The following is a 22,409-nucleotide window of genomic DNA, read 5'->3' as shown; positions in this document are numbered from 1 at the left end:
CAAAAGTGTGCAGCCATGTAATGAGCACTGGGTGTTTTATGCAACTGAGGAATCACTGAACTCCACCTCTGAAACTAATAATACACTACATGTTAATTAATTGAATTTAAATAAAATACAATTTTTTTAAAAAGTGTGCAGCTTGCTGAATTCTCAAACTGAACTCACTCAGGTAACCAGCACCCAGATCAAGAAATAGAACATTACCAACACCCTAGAAGCTCCCTTTGGGCCCCCTTTCAGGGTAACCATAATCCTAAATTATAGAAGCAAAGATTAGTGTTTGTGCTTCATGTGAATGGAATTCCACAGAGCTGCCACTTGACATTTTATACAGAAGATTCGTCTATATTGCTGGGAGTTATTGTAGATCTTTCATATTCTTTGATCTGCTATATTCCACTGTGTGAGTATACTACAATTTATCTTTCATATCTTTCAAACTGTATACTACAGTTTATCCATTTTCCTGTTGATGGATATGTAGGTAGTTTCCAGTTTGGGCTATTACAGATAGAGTGGCTATATACACTCTCGTATATGTCTTTTTGTGAACAGATGTCAGCATTTCTGTTGGGGATACATCTAGGAGTGGAAATGCTGGATCACAGAACATGCGTATGCTCAGCTTCACCAGCCAACCTCCCCGCCCCACGCCCCAGGGATATTCTCTTTCATTCATGTCAACTAGCCTTCCCTGACGTACCACATGTGAAGTGCCCAGCACCATGCAAGGTCCTCAATATAAGGCATTCTGGAAATGAGCACATTCTTTCTTTGATTCCATGCAAAGCACTGTAGCTGGTCCACTGGGATGAGACAGACAAACAAGCCATATCATAAGTAAGAGTGGCCAAACCCTGTAATTATATAGATCTCACTCCTGAAAAAAAATATTCTAAGGTTATATTTAAAAGAAAAAACTCTCTCTTTACAAAGTTAGGATTGAAAGACTCAAGAACCATAATAATGGCAAATATTCACTGTCTACTTCCTTTGTGCTAACCTTATTAGGTATATAACATCATCTAATCTTCAATGAGGCACTGTTCTATCACCCTGTAATACAAAGCCCAACTTCATTTATTTTTTTTTAAGATTTTATTTATTTATTTGACAGAAAGAGAGATAGGGAGAGCAGGAACAGAAGCAGGGGGAGTGGGAGAGGGAGAAGCAGGCTCCCCGCTGAGCAGGGAGCCCGATGCAGGGATCGATCCCAGGACCCTGGGATCATGACCTGAGCCGAAGGCAGACGCTTAAAGACTGAGCCACCCAGGCACCCCCCAGCTTCGTTTATTTTTTTTTTATTTTTTTAAGATTTTATTTATTTGAGAGAGAGAGAATGAGAGAGAGCAAGCACATGAGAGGGGGGAGGATCAGAGGGAGATGCAGACTCCCTGCCAAGCAGGGAGCCCAATGCGGGACTTGATCCAGGGGCTCCAGGATCATGACCTGAGCCGAAGGCAGTTGCTTAACCAACTGAGCCACCCAGGCACCCCCAACTTCATTTATTTATGTTCAACTGCTGGACAGTTTCAAGCCCATGAGAAAGCCTGTGGGCTCCCTCCCTTGGCATCTGTGGTCCCTCTCAAGGGCCCCTCACCACAGCCCCACCCCCTAAGCACAATCAAATGGGCCAGTCACCTCTCCCTGCTCTCTCAAGCCATTTTCAGACCTGCTTAGGAGCCTGCCTGCTCTGTCCCCAAAGCCACTTTATGTCAATAATAAATCTTTTGTGTTGCCCCTTGATGCATGTGTAGGGTCATCAGCCCCCGCTATCCAACCAAATTTGTGGGGGGGGGGTCAACATCCCAACAGGACAACACTTGCATTTTATAGATGAGGAAACCGGAGCCTAGAAAAGTTATTTCCCATCCATTCATTCAACAATATGTGCTGAGCGCACAGAGCCATGGGGAAACTAGAGGGGAATTTCCTGCCCTCATCAAAGTGGGGGAAGTGGCTCACAGAAAAATAAACATAAGCTGCTTTTAAATATATGAAAACATCACCAGCGTCTCTTATAACTAAGTATTTACTAATTAAAACAAGAGATATTTGTTTTAACTTATCATATCGAATAAGACCTAACAATGGAACATACACCGAGTTAGCAAGGACGTGAGAAACAGACGCCTGCCTACCCTATTACAGATGCTGCAAGATAATACAGTTGGAGGACTATTTACTTGGCGTATTTAGCAACATTTTAAATATCCCTCCTCTTCCTCAGTAATTTTCTTTTCTTTTTAATTTTATTTCATTGTTATGTTAATCACCATACATTACATCATTAGTTTTTGATGTAGTGTTCCATGATTCATTGTTTGCGCCTCTTTAGTACCCATCGCAGGGCTAACCCATCCTCCCACCCCCCAGAACCCTCAGTTTGTTCTTTTAGGAATTTATACACATCATACAGAGGTATGGTCCCACAGCCAAAGAGGGGCAGGGCTTGACACTTCCTTCTTTCCTTAAATAAAGTGTATTTTATTTCTGTATGGGTCTTCGTAGAAAGTTAGAACAATACAGAAAATGAGGCATCAAAAATCCAACCGACAATCCCAGCACCCGGGCCAGACTGAGCTCATATACCACGGAGCAATGCTGCCTCCTGGTGGTTTTTTTTTTTTTTTAAGTACATTCAGGAGGGGCGTGGGAGGGATGGGGTGGCTGGGTGATGGACATTGGGGAGGGTATGTGCTATGGTGAGTGCTGTGAATCGTGTAAGACTGATGAATCACAGACCTGTACCCCTGAAACAAATAATGCATTATATGTTAATGAAAAATTTTTTAAAAATTACAGATTGATGAAAATTTTTTTAAATGTACTGAATTTTCTTAACTAGGGAATGCACTCACATGGTTCATAGTTTAAAAGTTCTAAATGGTATACAGTGGGAACTTCCTTCCTTTCCTGTTCCCTTCAAACTAGATTCCTTTCCCCACAGGCCAGCAAACTGGCCAATCCCTGTACACAGACCTCCACAAATCATGTACGCATACACCTGCATTGAGGAAATGGGAGCTTCTGTCTGGTGCCTGCTTTTGAATCATGAATCGCTCTCCTAAAAACTTACAAAATTCAAAGAAAAAATATTTCTACACGAAATATTCATTACTGCCTGGTTGTAGTCATGAAAAATCAGATATGAATTCCCAAAATGAGAAGAATGAGCAGGTTATATATATATCCACCTGTAATCATTATCAAGACTTAAATAATAATACGGGGAAATGTCTGTCACAAAAGTTTCTTTAAAGACAACAGCAAAAGAGGAAAGTGATAACTTAAGAATAAAAACAAATCCCCTCCTTGGAAATAAAAAGAACACAATGATATAACAATGACATATCATTTGCAGCAGCCAAACTAGGAAAGTGTATTTCTTCTTTTTCTTTTTTTTTTAAGATTTTATTTATTTATTTGACAGAGAGATAGAGAGCACAAGTAGGCAGAGTGGCAGGCAGAGGGAGAGGGAGAAGCAGGCTCTCCGCTGAGCAAGGAGCCCGATGCGGGGCTCGATTCCAGGACCCCAGGATCATGACCTGAGCCGAAAGCAGACTCTTAGCTGACTGAGCCACCCAGACACCCCAAGTGTATTTCTTCTTGATGACAATTATCAATTTTGAGGAGCATGTTGTAAAAAGTGTAGCCGTGTGTTTTGGAACAGGGCAAATCAATGCAAGTTTTAATGAAGTTAATGAAAACATTTGCAACCTTTAACTCAGAAATTCATTTTGAATTACCTAAATATAGAATGATCTTTATGCAAAAATAGGATCATCACATTATTTGTAAGTGAAAAAGCTAAATGTCCAACTACAGAGATCTGGTTAATAGTGGTAGGTACAATGTTCACTTAATGAAACACTAAAGTCATTATGTTTGCAAAGATTTGGGGGATGTTTTTGATGTTAAAAGAAATAGGGGGGCGCCTGGGTGGCTCAGTCATTAAGCATCTGCCTTCGGCTCAGGTCATGATCCTGGGGTCCTGGGATCCAGCCCCACATCGGGCTCTCTGCTCAGCGGAGAGCCTGCTTCTCCCTCTCCACTCCCCCTGCTTGTGTTCCCTCTCTCACTGTGTGTGTCTCTCTCTGTCAAATAAATAAATAAAATCTTAAAAAAAAAAAAAGAAAGAAAGAAAGAAATAGGAAGTTGAGGATATAGCAAGATCACAAAACCCAACAAGTAGGCAAATGTTCAACATTGAATGTTCAGGGTGTTGGGACTCTGAGCATTTTTTCTAAAGTCATTCTTTAATGAGCATTATATAATAAAGTATTTTTGAAAGAAACAAGCAGAATACATAAACTACAGAAGAGTTTGCATGTGGGTCTGACCAAGCAGAATTTGGATTTAAACCCATAGCAAACCTGACGCTTGAACTCTTATCTTGTTCAGTGTTCACAGCCACAGACCAATTGACCTACTGAACTAACATTCTAGAGGCTTAATATGAAAACCAGAGTAGAGAAAAGCCTACAGGCAGGTCAAAATGCACGTTCAATCCTCTACCCAAACCTCTTGCACCACCGGGGACGTAGGAATTATCTTCAAGATAAAATAGTTGGAATGCCCAGATGTCTGACCGCAGACTTTTCCTTTTGTTCTTTCTCCCTGTTTAGTCAATGGTTCCCAAAAGCAAGTGTGCCTAGGATTTTTCTGCATAGGGTTGTATACACAGAACCATGTAGACCATACTTCAAGGTTTTAATGGATTTTCGAGAATAGTTTTGAGCAGACAGTATTTTTACTTTGCTCATCACTAGGCAATGCGTGACCCTACATTTTTCCTCCGTTGAGGAAAATATTTATTATTTGTGTGATCAAAGAAGAGTCGGTGCCTTTCAGCTCACGCTAAGAGTACCAAACCCTTTTGGGTCACGCCTGACAGGCAAATGGGAGGCTCCCCAGGGGGATGTCTCAGCCCTGCTTTGCCGTTTGTTGCTGCTCACTCGGGGCATAATGTTCCTATGACATTGTCTGAGCTAGCCATTGAATCTTCTGCCAAAAGCTGCCGCCAAGCTCACCTCCCTGATGTCCTTACTCCTCGGCCTTTTCCTCTGCTGAAATATCCTTCCCACAATAAAAAGCCTTGGTAAACTCTTTCCATGAAGAAACTCTTTTTCCCTTCTTCCTTTTTTAATTCAGGTGAAATTCACTTAACATATAATTAACCACTTTAATTTGACCATTAGAACTCAACTGTATTTAGTTGTATTCACTATGTTACACAATAGCCAGCCAACCATCTCTAGTTGCAGAAGTTTTTCATCACTAAATAAAAATCCACTAAGTAATCCATCTCCATTCCCCTTGGCCCCATCCCCATGCCCCGGTAACTTCTAATCCGCTGTCTCTATGATCTTACCTATTCTGGACATTTCAAATAAAAGGAATCCTATGATGTGGCCTTCTGTGTCTGGCTTCCTTCCCTTAGCGCAATGTTTTCGAGGTTCATCTAAATGGCAGCATGTATCAATATTTCATTTCTTTTATGGCTGAATAATATTTTATTGAATGTAATATCCCACAGTTTTGTGTATGCATTCATCCACTGATGGACAGCTGAGTTGTTTCCACTGTGTGGCTTTTATGATTAATGTACTAGAAACATTCACATACAAGTTTCTGTGTAGACATAGATTTTCATTTCTCTTTGGGTATATACTTAGGAGTGGAATTGTTGGATCATATGCTATTTCTGCTTAACTTTTTGATGAACTGCCAAACAGTCTTCCATTCTGGCTGCACCATTTTATATTCTTGCCAGCAGCGCACAAGGGGTCCTATTTCCGTATATCCTCGCCAGCAGTTAGCCCCCCCACCCCGCCCCTTTTTTCCATGAAAGCCATCCTAGTGGGTATAAAGTGGTATCTCATTGTGGTTTTAATTTGCATCTCTTTAAACCAGTGATGCTGATCATCTTTTTCATATGCTTGTTATCTATTTGTAGATCTTGTTTGAAGAAATGTCTATTCCATTCCTTGGCTTTTAAATTGGGCTATTTATCTTTTTACTGTTGAGTTGTAAAAGTTCCTTATATAGTCTGGATATTAAACCCAAATCAGATACAGGATTTGCAAATATTTTCTCTCATTCTGTAGGCTGCCTTTTCAGATTCTTGATAACATCCTTTGATGCACAAAAGTTGTTTTGCTTGTGCTTTTGGTGTCAAATATAAGAATTCATCACTGGACCCCAGGTCAAGATTTACCTGTTTTCCTCCAGTAGGTTTATAGTTTTAGCTCTTATATTTAGAATGTCGATCCATTTCAACGAGTGACGTACAGCGCAAGGCAGAGGTCCAACTCCATTCTTCCACATTAATCAATTGTCCCAGCACTGTTTGTTGAAGAGACTTATTCCAATAAAAAGTTTTAGCCCTTATCAAAAATCAGCCATATAAGCAAGAGTTTATTTCTGGATTCTTAATTCTATTCCACTGGTCTGTATGTCTACACCACACTGCTTTGATTACTGAAGCTTTGTACTAGGTTTTGAAAGCAGAAGTGTGAAACATCCAACTTTGAACATTTTTCAAGATCGGTTTTGCTAATTTGGGCGTCTAACAGCTTCATAGGGATTTGGAGGATCCACCTGTTTCTGGAAGAAAAAAAAAAAGCCATTGGAATTTTGACAGAGATTACACTCAATCTATAGTTCATTTTGGAGAGTATTGCCATTTTAACAATATTGTCTTCCAACCCATGAACATGAGTGGTCTTTCCATTTATTTAGGTTTTCTTTCAAGATGTTTTAGTTTCAGTATACAAATCTTTCACCTCCTTGGTTAAACGGATTTCTAGGTATTTTATTCTTTGGGATGCTACTATAAATGGAATTATTTAAATCTCCATTCCACATTGTTGCTGGTATAGATACACAATTGATTTCTGTGTGATCTTGGACCCTGCAACTCTGCTGAATTTATCAGCTCTAGTTTTCTAATGGGTTCTTCGGGATTTTCTCTACATGGGGTATTGGTCAAGTTTTACTTCTTTTCTAACTTGTGTATCTTTAATTTTGTATACTTACCTAATTGCTGTGGCTACAACTTCCAGTACGAGGGTTAATAGCAGTGGTTAAAGGGGACACCTCTATTACGTTTGCTGTGGGTTTTTCAAATTAACCTGTTGGTCATGTTTACAAAGTTCCTTTCTACTCATGTTTTTATCATGAAAGGGTGTCACAATTTCATCAAATGTTTTCTCTGCATCTATTGAAACGATCGTGTGGCTTTTTCCTTCCATTAATGTGTATTCCATAATGTTGAACCACCCTTACACTCCTGGAGAAATTCCTAACACCCCAGTAGTACATCACTTTTTCAAGGTCTCCTTTGCATTTAGAAATGTCTTCCCCCAGACAGTAACTTCAGAATACTGTCCACTTCATATTTCTGTACCCTTGAATATTGATGTACTAAGTACTCAAGTACTGCTCAGTGATCAACGGAATGTAGACTTTAGGTGGAAGAAATCATGGAGATCCACAACTCAAAAGTTAGGTCATATGCATGTGTGAGATGCTGGGAGAATGTTATACCAAATTGTTCCTCTCCCAGTGGAATTGGTTTTCATTTTTAGTTATCTGCCTCCTACTTTATCATATGAAAATGAATATAATCTCAAGTACTGCACAAGAGGCTATCAAGATGAGTGCCTTCCAAAGAAGATCTGCCAATTCACAACTATTACCAACACTGCATGAGTATTTACTTCAACAAACTAATCTTTGCCAGTTTGATATGTGAAAATGTCTCATAGTTCAATTGTGTGAATTCTCAGTATGCTGTGCATCTCTGCAAATGTGTAGTAAAATATTTTATAAGGGAAGCAGCTGAGATTAGCACTAGCTTTTCCAAGGAACCTTTCTTGACTCTATTAAGCACCCCATTTTCTAAAATTAAACAGACATACCAGATACACTTAAATATTCTTAAGAGTTTATTATAAACTAGTTTCACAGGCCACAAGGAAGTAAAAGGACTATGTACAGCCTTACGGGAAACAGGCAGGGATCTGAGGAGGGCCAAGATGAGTCTAGGGCCTTGGTGGGCGCATTCCCGGGGGAGGGGGCCCTGAAAGGGAAACCAGACAATCCCGTGAGACTCCGAGAACAACGGCATAACAAACGAACAGGTCTGTGGTAATCGGGCCCACGCCTCTGTGGAGCTACTTCCATAACTCTGTGGCCAAGGGTCAAAGAAGGCCTGAAGTAAGAGTAAGTTTAGTCAGTGCCTGATAATGCAACTCAAATCCCCAGCCCCAGCCCCAGCCCCCACCCCCACCCCAGCCCCAGCCCCAGCCCCCGCCCCAGCCCCAGCCCCAGCCTCCCACAGCCCACAGTCACCAAGTGATCAGAGGGACGTACTTAACATATATGCTAACTAGGAACTTCTCTGGTACATATGGGTTCCTATGCTTATAAAACCCATAAACAAAAAACCCAAACTAACTAGAGACGCAGGGGTCACCCACTATGGCTTGGTTCAAAGAACACCAATCTGGGAGGCAGAACACTAAGCTCTCGGGGCCCGTTTCCTTATCTACAAATGAGGGCTAATCTACATCAGCATTTCTCAAACTAGAGTTAAACAGATATATATAAATAAATAGTACAGCAAAGCCCAGAGCCCTCTTAATTACTAGACATTATCAAACCCTAGGGCATAAGACAATCCTAGGGACTTTGCTGGGGACTCTCAGAATGTATTATTTCGCAGTGCCCTGAGAACACTGCCTTGGACACTGAGAAGTTCTCTGGGTATAGGACCACTCTAACTGCTCTAAGGGGGGGGGGGAAGGCTGATCTTAAGAAATGCTTTTTCCCTCTTTCCTTTGTGGACAAAGTTGCCTCTGAGTTCACTTCCCTAGGCTTAAGGCCTAGAAGCCCAGAGGGTATAGTCAAAATCCAACCTTCCCTCCATTTCCCATCCCAACATGCTCTAAGGAAGTCAAGTCACTGCTGTTGGCACTTACCTCGCATGCCTGGGGGAGGGGGCCGCATCCCTGGTGGGGGCATGCCCATCGGAGTTCCTCGTCCAGGGGGGATCCCCATTGGGGGACCCATGGGAGGCCTCATGCCAGGTGGTGGGCCCATCATGCCTACAAGAGAAAATCCCCAAGAATACAGCTCAAGTGTCTGTCTTGAAAAGGTAGCAGGAAACATAACAAAGCTGTCCACCAAGTTCTGAGACAGATGGACCATTCCACCCTCCCAGTCTCTCCTAAGAAACTGGGCCTTGAGCCAAAGAGGTGGGGCTCCCTATGGCTCTTGTCCAGCTAGTTCCACGGTCAGTCAGCCAGGCTGGATCTCAGAGTAATCCTGCTTAATTACACAAACTCATCATCGGTTTCCGTCAACGTTATGTCTCATCATGAATCCAGCTCAGGCATCTCCCATTAGGTGGCCGTGGTCTCCTTATGGGCTCCTCACCTGGAGGTGGTGCCCCCCGGCCCATAGGTGGGGGAGGACCCCCACGGCCGGGCGGGTACTGGGTCGGGGCCCCCGCGATGCTGGCCGTGGCAGCAGCTGCAGCAGCGGCCACAGTCCCTCTTCCTTGCGGGGTCATCACCTACGAGGACACAGGAGCCGAGTCAGGCAGGACAGCGCGGGGTGACGCAGTATCCCACTCTCCCAACTCGGTTAAGACCGAGCAGACACCCCACCCCCTAAGCTACAACTCGCAGCATCAGGCTATGTGAAACCACCTGCCAGAGAAGACCAAGCCTGAATGCTCATTCCCATCTTCCAGGCCCGCATTAGGGAGGCCCAGTCCAAATGAGAGACAGCCCCTGCAACTGTCACTGTAACTGCTAACAGGCTCTGAGAGAGCACGGCTCCTACGCTGTCACAGAAACATTCTGCCCCAACATGCTCGGCCAAAACACCTCCTATGCATCTCTTTACTTCAACAGCAACAAGATAATTTACAATGCTAAGTTTTCCTTCTCACTTGATTCTGGGACTACATAGAGAGCACAACGAAATACTGACAGCCTGACAGTCAGAGGTCACTCCTTCTGGACTCTTCCCCAACTGTGGGCCCTCTCTCTATCCTTCATTTTAACCAGGAGAAGTTGGTGCCCTTCCCCAGCTCCTTACCTGTTGGGATGGCCCACCAACCCCTCGGACTGGCCCCGCCAGTCCTGCGGGAGCCTGGGGCATCGGAACACCAGCTGGGATTCCCCTGCCAGCAGCCCTGCCAATCCCTGGGCCCCCGGCAGCTCCAGCAAGCGGCACTCGGGCAATGCCAGTCTAAAAAATAAAGAAATACGCTAAAATGCTGGGGGCCTAGAGAGGCAGAAGTACCCTTTGGAATACCATTGCCAAGAGAGCCTCTAAGATTTATGGGGCATCAAAACAGCTTAAAAACACTACCCAGCCACCCATCTGTGTTAATACCATTCCTCTTCCACCCAAGATTATGCGTCTAGCTGTCACCCCTACAGCAGGCTAAGAGGAAGTCTAGAGATAACAAACCACATCTCAACCTATATGCATTCCTATGAAAATTAAACCAATGAAGGGCCAGGGCTCTGTTCAGAAGTGTATAGAGGACAAGAGCACTTGACCTGGCATCAAAGAGAAATGAGGTCCAGTCCCAGCTCTGATTCTCACCGGTGGGTGACAGTGGGCAAGTAATCCCACAGTTCTGGGACTGTTTCCTCATCTGTAAATGATGGGGTTATGACAAAACCAGGTGTGGTCATGAAGCCTTACGATGATCTATATAAGAGTAGCGACTTCTACTAGAAGTAGATCCAAGAGTTATGAATATAGACATATATATGCTTTAACCAAAAAATGTGGTAAATCCCTTGCAAACATTTATCATTGGAAAGGCTTCAATGTACAAGTCCAAAAAGAAGGAAATGACTAGGATAATTACTCCATCCTCACTTAAAAGAATATTTTTAACATGACTTTTAAAAAGTATACGAAAACGGGAAAAATGTTTACAATGTTAAGTGAAAAAGCCAAATAAAGCATTACATACATATCATGTGTTAAACACCAAAAAACAGACATATATGTGAAAAAAAGCAAAAATAAGGAAGATTAGCGCTTTGATGACAATGTCTTAAGATGAAAATGGAAAAACCTGCTTAGACGCTCTAAAGTCTGTTCTAAGTGTAGGCTGGTGTTTATAGAACCAAGACTGCCCAGTCAAATGCCAGCCCCACCACGTAATAGCTGGACACTCAGGGATGTTACTAAACGCCAGTTTTTTTAATCTGTTAAGTGCGAATAATTTATCTCAAAAAACTGTTTATAAGGAGTAACTAAAAGATTAAAGTGCTTGGCACACAGCAGATGCTTAATAAATGTTAACTATTATTCTCTAACAGTGTAAAATATATACATTCTGTTGCTTGGATTTAGGACTTTTTTTTTTTTTTTTTTAATTTGAGAGACAGAGCACTCATGAGTGAGAGGGGAAGAGAGAGAATCCTCAAGCAGATTCCCCAACAAGCGTGGAGCCCAACACAGGGTGGGATCCCAGGACCCAGAGATCATGACCTGAGCCAAAATCAAGAGTCGGCAGCTCAATCGACTGAGCCACCCAGGCACCACCCCGCAATCCAGCATTTTAAATTAATGTTCATGAGCCCTTTGGTTTCTTTATCCCCTCTTAACAGAGCTCCCCCACTCCTTTTATAAAGATTGATTTTATTTGAGAGAGAGAGTGCGCAAATGAGCACAAGGGGGGGGGAGGGCAATGCAGGGGTGGGCACGCAGGGGTGGCAGGAATCTCAGACTTCCCGCTGTACGTGGAGCCTGATGTGGGGCTCAATCTAACAACCATGAGTTCATGACCTGAGCTGAAATCAAGAGTCGGACACTTGACCAACTGAGCCGCCCAGGCGCTCCTTGGACTTAAGACTTTTTAAAGTCCAGCTAGAACGCCATCACATTAAGAAGTGACCAGATGGCCTTAAGTGCCTTTTCTCCTGACTCACTGTGTACATCAGTGGAGGAAGAAGGGAGGGCTTTAAAGTTGGAAACCCTCCCATCCTGGTTCCCCATCTCTACTTCCTACTTGTGGGGTAACCTCTTTGAGCTTCTATTATCAGTGAAAGGGGGACAAAAATCAGAGGATGCCTGTGAGTAATGCAGTGAAACGCAGAGAACCTAACACAGAGCCTGGCTCACATCACAGTAGGGCTCCCCCGCCTTATACTGGCCCTCTGCACTGACTTACATCTTTGGGAGGAGGTCCCTCTACTGTCATTGAGACCAGGTTCTCCCCCCGAAGCAGCACCAGACCAAGGACTCGCTTCTCTTCTCTTTCTGCTTGTTTTGAGTTCTTTGGCCTGAGGACGGGTTTAGGAAAAGAAATAAAAAAGCAAGCATTAGAAAAAGGGTAAAGCTCCCATTCACCTGTCTAGGGGCCTCCAAGATTTGTTCTACACTGTTATCTCCCAACTAACGGTACAAAAACTTTAAGACAGCTCCTCTGGATAGTCTTCACAGCCTGAACTCCTCACCCCTTAGTGGTTGTCTCCCACGCCAAGGGGATGCGCCGACCAAGAGACAGGATGAGAATTAAGAAAGCCCAGTCCTGGCTCAAATGTAATTCCTTAACCATCGGGAAGGCCTTTCCTCAGTCCAGTCTTCTTTGACATTACCCTACTCCCTCCCTTCAGCTTAAGGCCTTGTCAGTCTGAGGAGGCAGCCTGAACAACTCAGGTCCACTGAACCCCACTCAGCCCTCTTGCACGCAGCACCCTTCTACTACCAAGTCAGCCCCGCAGAATGATTCACCACAGCCCTCACCTCACCTCGGAAATAGAAGCAATAAAAGAAGAGAATTAACTACATAGAAATTACACCTCTGTCCTCAAAGCACAAAAACAGACATTCCCAATGCAACTACCACAAAAGGAGGAACGAAATATGTAGTTGACCCTTGAACAACATGGGTTTGAACTGTGCAGGGCCACTTGTGTGGGAATTTCTTGATACGGTACTGCAAATGTATTTTCTCTTCCTTGTGATTTTAATAACTTTTCTCTACCTTACTTTATTGTAAGAATACGGTATATAATACATGTAACATACAAAATACATGTTCATCTGTTTAGGTCATTGGTAAGGCCTCTGGACAACAGTAGGCCATTAGCAATTCAGTCTGGAGGGAGTCGAAAGTTATACGTGGATTTTCGACTGCGTGGGGTCAGTGCCCCAACCCCTGGGTTGCTTGAGGGTCAACTGTAAATGTAAACTGGGAAATAAATAACTGCAGCAAGATAGGGGAAGGGAAGAAAAAGTCAAAACCAATATCCTAAAAATAAAGGAAAGACAAAATGCTGATTTTTAAAAACTTAAAGGTTTCCTTTTAATGGTATTTTTTATAATAAATTAACAAGAAGGTTTCTATGGGTGGACATTTCTTCCTTTTTCCTTATCTATATTTTTTTAAATAAAAGCATGTATTGCTCTTTCATAAAAAACAAACAAAACAAAGCAAACAAACAAAACAAAGCAAAAAAACACAAACCAAAAAACCCACACACACACACTCAAAAACCCTTCTGGGTACTGAAATCTTTCTTCATATACTTTTATGTATTTTTAAAATATATTTCCCAATAAACATTCTTAAGTTATCAGAATAGTTTCATTTAAAAAAACAACAGGGGAGAACCATTTGGAATAGTTCTACGCTGATCTGCTGGCCCCTCTTTAATGTGTCCCTGGCACTCAGCCATCCCTACCACATTGTGTCCTGTACTTCTTGACCTCTTGCCACAAAAACAAAACAACAGTCCTAAAGGGAATCAGAAGGAATTCACAGCCGCCAACAACACAACATGGACCAGTGCATGTGGCAAAAGAGAGCTGAATGATCGCTGAAGTCACATAACCTCTTTGGGCCTCAGGATGCCTTGAATGTAATATGCACAAAAAGCTATAGCCCACATTTTTTAATAGGCCAGAAGCTTAAGATCTGTGAGTCTTAAGACAAGGGAGTTATCCAATTACATATGGAATTGTAGAAAAGTAGAAAATATCTCCAATTGTGTCTATAAATGCTAACAAAAATCACTAGCCCCAAACCCACACGGGAAGCTGAGCACTTACCCTGAAGAGGGTCAGAGGCTTCTTAAAGCAGTTTCAGACCAGGCTGCATTGGGAGAGCCCTTTAGGCTACAGCTTTACAAATAGGCAATGAGGGGCGCCTGGGTGGCTCAGATGGTTGGGCGTCTGCCTTCGGCTCGGGTCGTGACCCCAGGGTCCTGGGATCGAGCCCCGCATCGGGCTCCCTGCTCAGCGGGAGGCCTGCTTCTCCCTCTCCTACTCCCCCTGCTTGTGTTCCCTCTCTCGCTGTGTATCTCTCTGTCAAATGAATAAATAAAATCTTTAAAAAAAAAAAAACAAAAAAAAAACAAATAGGCAATGAGGCCAGAAAATCAAGCTCTCCCCCCTTACACACCTGTGGGGAGAACATGAGAGCCCTTTACCCCAGTACCCAGGGGCACACAAAAGTCAGAGAAACAAAAAGCCTACCAGCCCTCCTTACAACTTGTACTCAGCTAGGACTAGAGAGCAAGGCTAGTAAGGGCTAGTAAGGAAGGAGATTTCTTAGAGTCCGGTGTCCCCCTTTAAATCTGCCCTCTAACACAGGAGAGCAAACCAAGGAACCAGCTAGCTACATCACCACCTGTCGCTGGGCCCACCCACCCAATCCACTGCCCTCGCAACTCACATCCCACCCCCACGCAGCCCACTTCTCACTTGATCTTCCTGAACTCATCACAGTCACAGAGGATCAAATTCATATGCTTGTCAAAAGCCTTGAAGGTGCCAATGAAGATGCGGCCGTCTTGCAGGATGCACCTCATCCTGTAGTCGATGTGCTGCAGCATCTTGCTGCTCTTGCCCACAGTCTGCAAGGAGAAATCAGCAGGATGAGTGCAGCTCTTCTGGACCTCTGTATCCCTGGTCCTTCCTAAAGACCAGCTGTGGCCTCCTTCTCCACAAGGCTATCTATCTTTCTCAGTAGGTTCTCAGCTCTGTCTTCCCGCCACAGCCCTTCCCCAGGAATTCTCCCCCACCGCCCTGCGTTCAGCCCTGACCTCTGCCCACAACTGTGATTCCCCTTCCCTTAAAGTTGTCTTTTTCACATTACAATCGCCTGTGTCTGTGCTGTGTCAGTTTCAGGGGTGAGGGTGTGAAGTGTCTCCAAACTAATCCAATCCCCCCCATACCAGATGAGCCACCTGCCACTGTGCAGATTACAGGTGACACCCACAGCCCATTTAAAAGACCGAGTGAAAGAGGAGCTGGAATGATTGGCACTAAAGAGCCAATCAATGAGAATTTGTCAACAGAAAGGAGGTGATCAGCTTGGAGCCAAGGAGAATGGAATCCCTAAATCATAAATGTTAGTGTGCCTCCAAGACTACCTTTGGGAGGGAAACTTTCTGGCGATCAGGGTGCTCATCAGTTTGAACACACAATGGTCTTTAAGAACATACATAACGTGCTATACTTATTTATCAATCCAACAACCTTTTCTGCTTTGTAGCCTGGCTTCCAATGTAGCTTTGCTAAAAGGGAGACTAAATACATCTCACAACGCAATTTGTCAGGTGCCTTTGGCATTATATCTCTCTAGAAATAAACCACCTGGCATTTGATTTGTCTATCAGCCTCCCGTCGGTGTGACTGGTGTGGGCCAGGCATAACTCATCCAAGCGCCTTCTCTGCGCCGGGCACTGTGCTTGCCGTTATCTCTGTGAACTTGGACAAGAACGGGTTTTTGAACCTACCAATGTGTGGATCAGAACCTTGACTGACACCCTGGAGACGCAGGTTATGTGGTCCACTCTCCCTCAAATGACCATGTTAACCGGCTTGTAATCACACAGCTTCTAGCCACACAGATGTGTGACCCTTTATGGCAACAGTTACTGGTCCATCCGCCTTGTAATAGCTAAGTCTTCCAGGGTGCTCCCTGTGTAACAGGCACCGTGACGAGCACTACAGAGCTCATTTAATTCTAGAAATCAGGCTAATTATTATTCCTATTTTACCGATGTAGCCACTGAGGCCAGGAGAGGTTAATAGCTTGCCCTGTCTCACAGCCAGGAAGCTGGGTTGGAACCTGGACAGACTGAATCCAGTGCCTACTCTTCCAACCAATCCCACAAACAATTCCCTGCTTTCAGTTCACCCAACACGTACCAGCTACAGAACAGAGTGCTCTTTCTAAACACAACTAAGTTCATGTCATTTTGCTGGCTAAATCCTTCAGTAGCACGCCTCATCACCAACAGGGCTAGGTAGCATGTAAAGCCTTTAAAAACCAGGTTCCTGCCAATTCCTCCCCTGTCTCCTTTCCACCCCTTCCTCCCTTCCCCCTCCGGGAACTTTCAACAGTGCCACCCTTCATGCTTTGCTGTTGCAGTCCTTCCCATCTATAATACTCCCTTCCATCTTCGCTGGGAAGACACCTCTAACAATCTTTTAGGACTCTGCTCAGGAATCATCTACTCCAAAAAGCGTTCTCGCCCCGCCCCTCCCTCGCCGTTACTTTTACGTAATGCTTAATTACCACTCTGGATTATGGTATCCGTGTCCCCCACCAGAAAGTGAACTGGGTGAAGGAAGGAAGCATTTCATTACGTAGCCCCAGTGCCTGAAAAGTCAGACATACTCAAACACACAGCCATGCTCAACAAATGAGTTGAACTCTTCCTCCAAACATTCTCCTCCACCCACCTACTGGACCCAAGCACGCTCCCTGGTTTCGGCCACGAGTCCTCCCACCTCTTTCCGCAACTCCTTCTCAGACCCTCACCCCGTTTCACAAGCCCTCTAATGCCTGCTCCGAACCCCCAGACACGCATTTATTCTGCAAAAGTTTACTTAGCGCCTGTAGGATCCCAAGCACTGTGGCTACGGCGCCGTGGAGAGCCGCGGTTCTAACCTCGCCACCACCGAGCGAGCCCTGCCCCCGTCCCCCGGTTCCAGCCTTCCCCTCCCCCACCCCGCCGAACGGCCAAGGTCCGGCTCTCCGCTGCCCAGACGGGGCGGCCGCGGCCCGGGCCTTCACCGCCATGAGCGGCCAACCCACGACCTCCCCCAATCAGTCGCGGTCCGCACTCCACGACAGACTCGGAAGTTCCCGCGCCGCCAGCCTGTGCCTCCTCACCATGGTGGCGGTTCTGATGGCTCCGATTCCCGCAGGATTCCCTTCGGCAGAGGCCTAGACGCCCGCCACTAGTCCGCTTCCCGCCGCCGCTACCGGAAGTGCGGCCGGGAATAAAATGGGGTCGGGTAAAAGCTACTTCCGGCCCGGCCTCAGCTCTTGAGTTCCGGCCAAAACGCGGAGCTGGGAGCGTAAAGACCGCGGGGGCTTGGGGCGGGGCTAACGTCCAACTGAACTTGCCGGAGATGTTTGGTCACCTGCCTAGTTGCAGCGGGTTCCTGAGCTGCTCCTCCACGCCTTCCGTCCCGCCCCGGCCCATTACCTCTAGGTCATCATCTCCCACCACTCTCCGCCGGCTCTCTTGCAGCCACTGCCCTAGCTTTTCCGCGAACTAGCTTGCCGTGCCCCTGCTTTAGCACCTTTGCATTTGCTGTTTCCTCCGCCTGGGATGCTAATCGTCCGGCCGTGTGCACGACTCATGCCCTCACTTCCTTTAAGACTTAAGCTCATTTCCCCACCGAGGACTACGCTGGCCATCCCGATTAAAACTGCAACCTTCCCACCCATCCCTGCTTTAATCTTTCTCCTTAACATCGATCCCTAATATACTATGTATTTCTGTTATTTTCTTATTCCTCCCCATTAGAATGGAAATTCTGAGGATATAAATTTTCCTTTGTGTATTTTTCGTTACTGCAATGCCTAGAATACTGCTGAACACAAAACAAGGGTTCAAAACATATTTGAATGAATGAATGAGTCAATCAACCAATCCCATCTAGTCCTCGGACTTGTGAATACTACCTAAATGCTCAGGAATTTCAAATTTATTCCTCTAACCCTGGGCTCTTCATTTAACTCATGGCCTTTTATCTCCAGCTGCCTGCTTGACCTGGAAGTCTAATAGGTATAATAAATTTAACATGATGAAAATTGGATTCTTTTTTTTTTTTTTTTTAAAGATTTTATTTATTTGACACAGAGAGAGAGACAGCTAGAGAGGGAATACAAGCAGGGGGAGCAGGAGAGGGAGAAGCAGGCTCCTGGCTGAGCAGGGGGCCCGATGCGGGGCTCGATCCCAGGACCCTGGGATCGTGACCTGAGCCGAAGGCAGACGCTTAACCGCTGAGCCACCCAGGTGCCCCGAAAATTGGATTCTTGATTGTAGTCACTGTTCTTCCTAAACCCACTTCTTACCGGTGTTCCCCATCTCAGGAGTTTCTCTAGTTAAAAAACAAAAAAGCAAAATGACAAACTTGGAAGCATCCTTGAGTCCTCTCTTCCTCTCCCATCTCATAATTCATCCATCAGCAAATCGTGAGCACCTCACCTACAAAGTGTCTTGAATCTGACTGTTGTCACCTGCTCCATTGCTACCATCCTCCTAGCCACCATCAGCTTGTCAGTTTCCACAAACAAGAAAAAGGAGGTGGGGCACCTGGGTGGCTCAGTCGTTAAGCGTCTGCCTTTGGCTAGGGTCGTGATCCCAGGGTCTTGGGATGGAGCCCGGGATCTCGGGCTCCCTGCTCAGCGGGAAGCTTGCTTCTGCCTCTACCCCTCCCCTCTGCTTGTGTTCCCTCTCTTGCTGTGTCTCTCTCTGTCAAATAAATATATAAAATCTTAAAAAAAAAAAAAAAGAAAAGGAAGGTCATGAATTCATCTGGCCTTTGTTTGGTAAAGTGTTCCTAAGGTTCGGTCTAGATCAGGGCCTGGCAAACTTTTCCTGTTAAGGGTCAGATCAGATAGTACTTTAGGGTTTGTGGGCCACATGGTCTCTGTTGCAATGACTCAATTCAACCATGATAGGATGAAAGCAGCTAGAGACAACGTCACAAATATATGGCTGTCACAATAAAACTTTACAAATACTATTCTTCTTTTGGTTCTTTTTCAACCATTTAAAATATAAAAATCATTCTTACTTCACAAGCCTTACCAAAACAGGGGGCAGGCCAAATTTGGCCTTCAGGCCTGTAGTTTGCCATCCCAGGGTCCAAACCATTGTATTTCTGTGTCTGGGTTCAGGGCCATAGCCCCAGCTAGTATTAATAATAACTTTGACTTGCACTGTTTCTTTGGCTTATCACTGGATTCACTGAATAAATGCAAGTACGAAGTTCATGTCTTTGCCTTTGTACAAAAGCTATACACACGCACATTCCCATCTGTATCAATCTGGGTCCAAAGAGGAGGCAGAAACCACACAGTAATTTCAATGGGAAACTTAACATGAACAATTAGTATGCAGTGGTAGGAGAGTAACTGTAAATATTGAGAGAAAACCCACAGCTGGGGGAGAGTACTCAGAAGGATAAACATGGAAGGAGGGCTGCCTCCCCAAGGCTGGGGTTCAACCCTCACGGGAGAAGATGTGGTTCCAGTCCACGGGATGGTGGAGAAGTTGCAGGGGGAGGCTTTTGCACGGGCCAGAGCCGGTCTATGGCCATCAGGCAGGCCAAAGCTGGGAGGCAGGGTCACAGAGGGAGCTGGATGTGCCCAGGGAGCCAGGGTGATGTGGACACATAGTGTCTGCATCTGAAGGGCTGCAGCAAACAGACTCCGGGGCACAAGTGAGTGGAGACTGATGAGCTGGTGAGCAGAGGCCAAGGTACTGCCGTAGGTGCCGTTGGAAATGGAGGGTGGAGCGCGGCAAGCACCTAGTGCTCTGTGCACAGCTTGAGCTAGGGCAGCTAGGGGTGGCTCTTGGGGCCCCAGTGGCCCATATATGCAGAACTAAGGAGAGGGTCTGGAGAGCAGCAACCAGCAACCAGCTGCACAGGACGAAGGTCAAGTGATCTGCCTGCCAGCCAGCCAGCCCAGTGGGGCCCTAGGGTGTGTGTCCATAGGGCTGAATGGAGGGTACAGGGGAAGCGACCTGGGCTGGGCCACAGACCTGTGCTATTTGGGCTCCCGATTAAGTCACCACTGCCTGAGTGGAGAGCCAGAGAAAACATGGTGGCCAATCGATTGGAGAAAGCTGTGTCCTGCAGCTTCCTCCCTTAGCATGGGAGGAAAGTGCACTGGCCGAGGAGCTTTCTAGTTCCCAGAGGAAGCGGGAAGTTGGAAAAAGAACTGACGAGTAGCAGCGGCAAGGGTTTTATGAAGTCAGCTCTGCCTCGGAGCCTGGTCAGCAGGGTAAGCTGGGACTGCCCTGGTGATCTACATCAGCAGAGCAAAGCCTGTCCCTGTGTATAACCTGACTTTGCGAGCTCTTCCGATCCTCAGCTGTTGCCCCAACATTCAGACAGAGAGGGAATGCTTTTATCCTTTAGAACATTGGTGGATGGAACTCTAGGAATCTGGTTTGTTTTTTTCTTTTTAGGATTCTAGAATGTCATATTGCAACCTGTGCCAAACTTCTCTTTAATTTAAGAGTAAGTGCATGTTTGGCTATTCTCCAAAACAATTTCTAGACTAAAATTAATGAATAGGGTACAGGGCTAGACAAAAATCATTTTATATAAGGAGAACATGGATTTTTAACCTTTATACATATCATGTATATTAGGAGAAAATAAAAACAGCATAGCACGGTATCCTGTTACATTTCCATTAGGAAAAAGATTATGCTAGGAATCTCATTGCTGACAAACAAGGGCAGGTGTACGGCTAGGTTGTCTTGGACCACTGAGTAGAGGGATGATAGAGGGGGTTACTTAGCAGGACTGGACCCGAGGAATGGAGGGCTGAGGGAACATGGTATCGGAGCCACGTTTAGGGGTCTTTAGACCTATGAACTGACACGGGGAATAGCTAAGAAGCCCAAAACAGTGATTTCTGGCTGGAGAACAGTTTGGGCGTGGTTAAAGGACCCAATCCTGGAATCTGGAAGGCCGCAGAGGGAGTGCGGCTAAAGGGTCCCTGGAACCAGAGGACGTGAACAGAACGCCAAGGAACAGCAGTGCTTCCAGAGGGTAGAGAGGGATTCAGCAGAGACCTGAAGAGAGACTGGAAAGAAGGAAACCCTGGGAAAGCTTTCCCAGAAGCCAAAGGGAGATCAGTTAGGAGAGGCGACAGCCCTATGGTGCCCGGGGACGTGGGAAAGCCCTCTCTTCAGCTGGCATGTCTCCAGAACCTAGATCGTCCTCCCCCCGAAGAGGCTCCGATTCCCCTGTAAATCTATTAGATTGATTTGGGACTTCTTGTTTCTCGAGGGTTGAATGCATGTAGGAAATCCAGGTTGTGGATTTGAATTCCTTTCCAGACAGGTGAGAGACTAAGGTACAGAGCCTACGCTTATCAAAAAAAGATTTTACTAGCACAAAAGGACAAGAGAAACTGGGAAAGAATCGGTGTATGAAAATGAAACAACTAGACCATTCCTGGATTACTTAAGTAAAGCCTTCTACATTTTTACTGCATCTGATTACAAAAAAGGGGAAAACCGGGTCTCTGTAGCTGAGAGTGCCATCTTCCCACTCGTCACGACTTCTGAAGTCCCCTCGGGGGTGAATGAGGTAGCGGTCCGTGGCAGCAAGTCTGCCCCCTGGAGGCTGTCAAGAAGACAGCAGGAGAAAGCTGCACCCATGAGCCCTCCCTGAGTGTGTCCTCTGGTGCAAGATGAGGCTTCACATCCTGCTAAAGCCTCCCTCCCTGCCCCTGGAAAGCTTCTCCCAAAAAAGCTGTTTCCCGATGGATACTGAGACACGTTTTTCCTAAGCCCTGGCCCATCCTCCCCGTACACGCAGAGCTTCTGTTCTGTGTACTCTGGGGTTTCTTGAGGGGTGACTTACGGCCAAAACCCTGTCCACATCCCCTTGCACACCTAAGCTACCTCAGAACGGAGACAATGAAATGGAGAGTTGAGTGGTCTATCGGGGAATGAGGGCAGGACCGGGCTGAGGAAGAAGCCCACCTGCAACATGTCCGCAACCAAGATGTCATTCAGTCCGGTGGGGACCTCTGGATCTGGGATGACCCTTTGGAGTTGTCCCGGCTGAGTCAAGCGTTGCGATTTTGTTCTCCCCAGATCAATCGGTCATTGACCAGGAGCCACCGGTTGGGAAGGGGCAGTTGCCCATGGCTACAACAAGTCCTAGTGAGGAAGGCCTCTGTGAAGCCACCAGTAGGAGTCATCTGGAGCGGCAGGGGTGCCAGCCCTGAAGAGGTTATGGGGACAGAGCTCCCCGGGGTGTCCACATACGGATTGTCCTTATGGTGTGTGAAGAAGGCTGACTGAGCACAAGAGTCTCGCCCACACTCCCAGCAAGCAGCCAGCCCTCCCTGAGGGCGCCAC

At 45.7% G+C, this 22,409-nt stretch overlaps 1 protein-coding gene across 1 annotated transcript; it reads right to left on the bottom strand.

Moving 5' to 3' along the window:
- Window positions 1-7,942: 7,942 nt before the first annotated feature.
- Window positions 7,943-17,321, bottom strand: SNRPB (small nuclear ribonucleoprotein polypeptides B and B1). Its single transcript, XM_036093157.2, has 7 exons — window positions 17,177-17,321; window positions 14,755-14,906; window positions 12,218-12,329; window positions 10,117-10,269; window positions 9,448-9,586; window positions 8,991-9,116; window positions 7,943-8,221 (listed from the first exon to the last, which is right to left on the bottom strand). The coding sequence occupies exons 1-7, from the start codon at window positions 17,177-17,179 to the stop codon at window positions 8,211-8,213; spliced, it is 696 nt and encodes a 231-aa protein (XP_035949050.1). The 5' UTR covers window positions 17,180-17,321; the 3' UTR covers window positions 7,943-8,210.
- Window positions 17,322-22,409: the final 5,088 nt, after the last annotated feature.

The sequence above is a fragment of the Halichoerus grypus genome, chromosome 10 (assembly GCF_964656455.1).
Source record: "Halichoerus grypus chromosome 10, mHalGry1.hap1.1, whole genome shotgun sequence".
In the NCBI taxonomy this organism is placed as follows: Eukaryota; Metazoa; Chordata; class Mammalia; order Carnivora; family Phocidae; genus Halichoerus; species Halichoerus grypus.
This window is presented reverse-complemented; position numbering and strand designations above follow the sequence as displayed.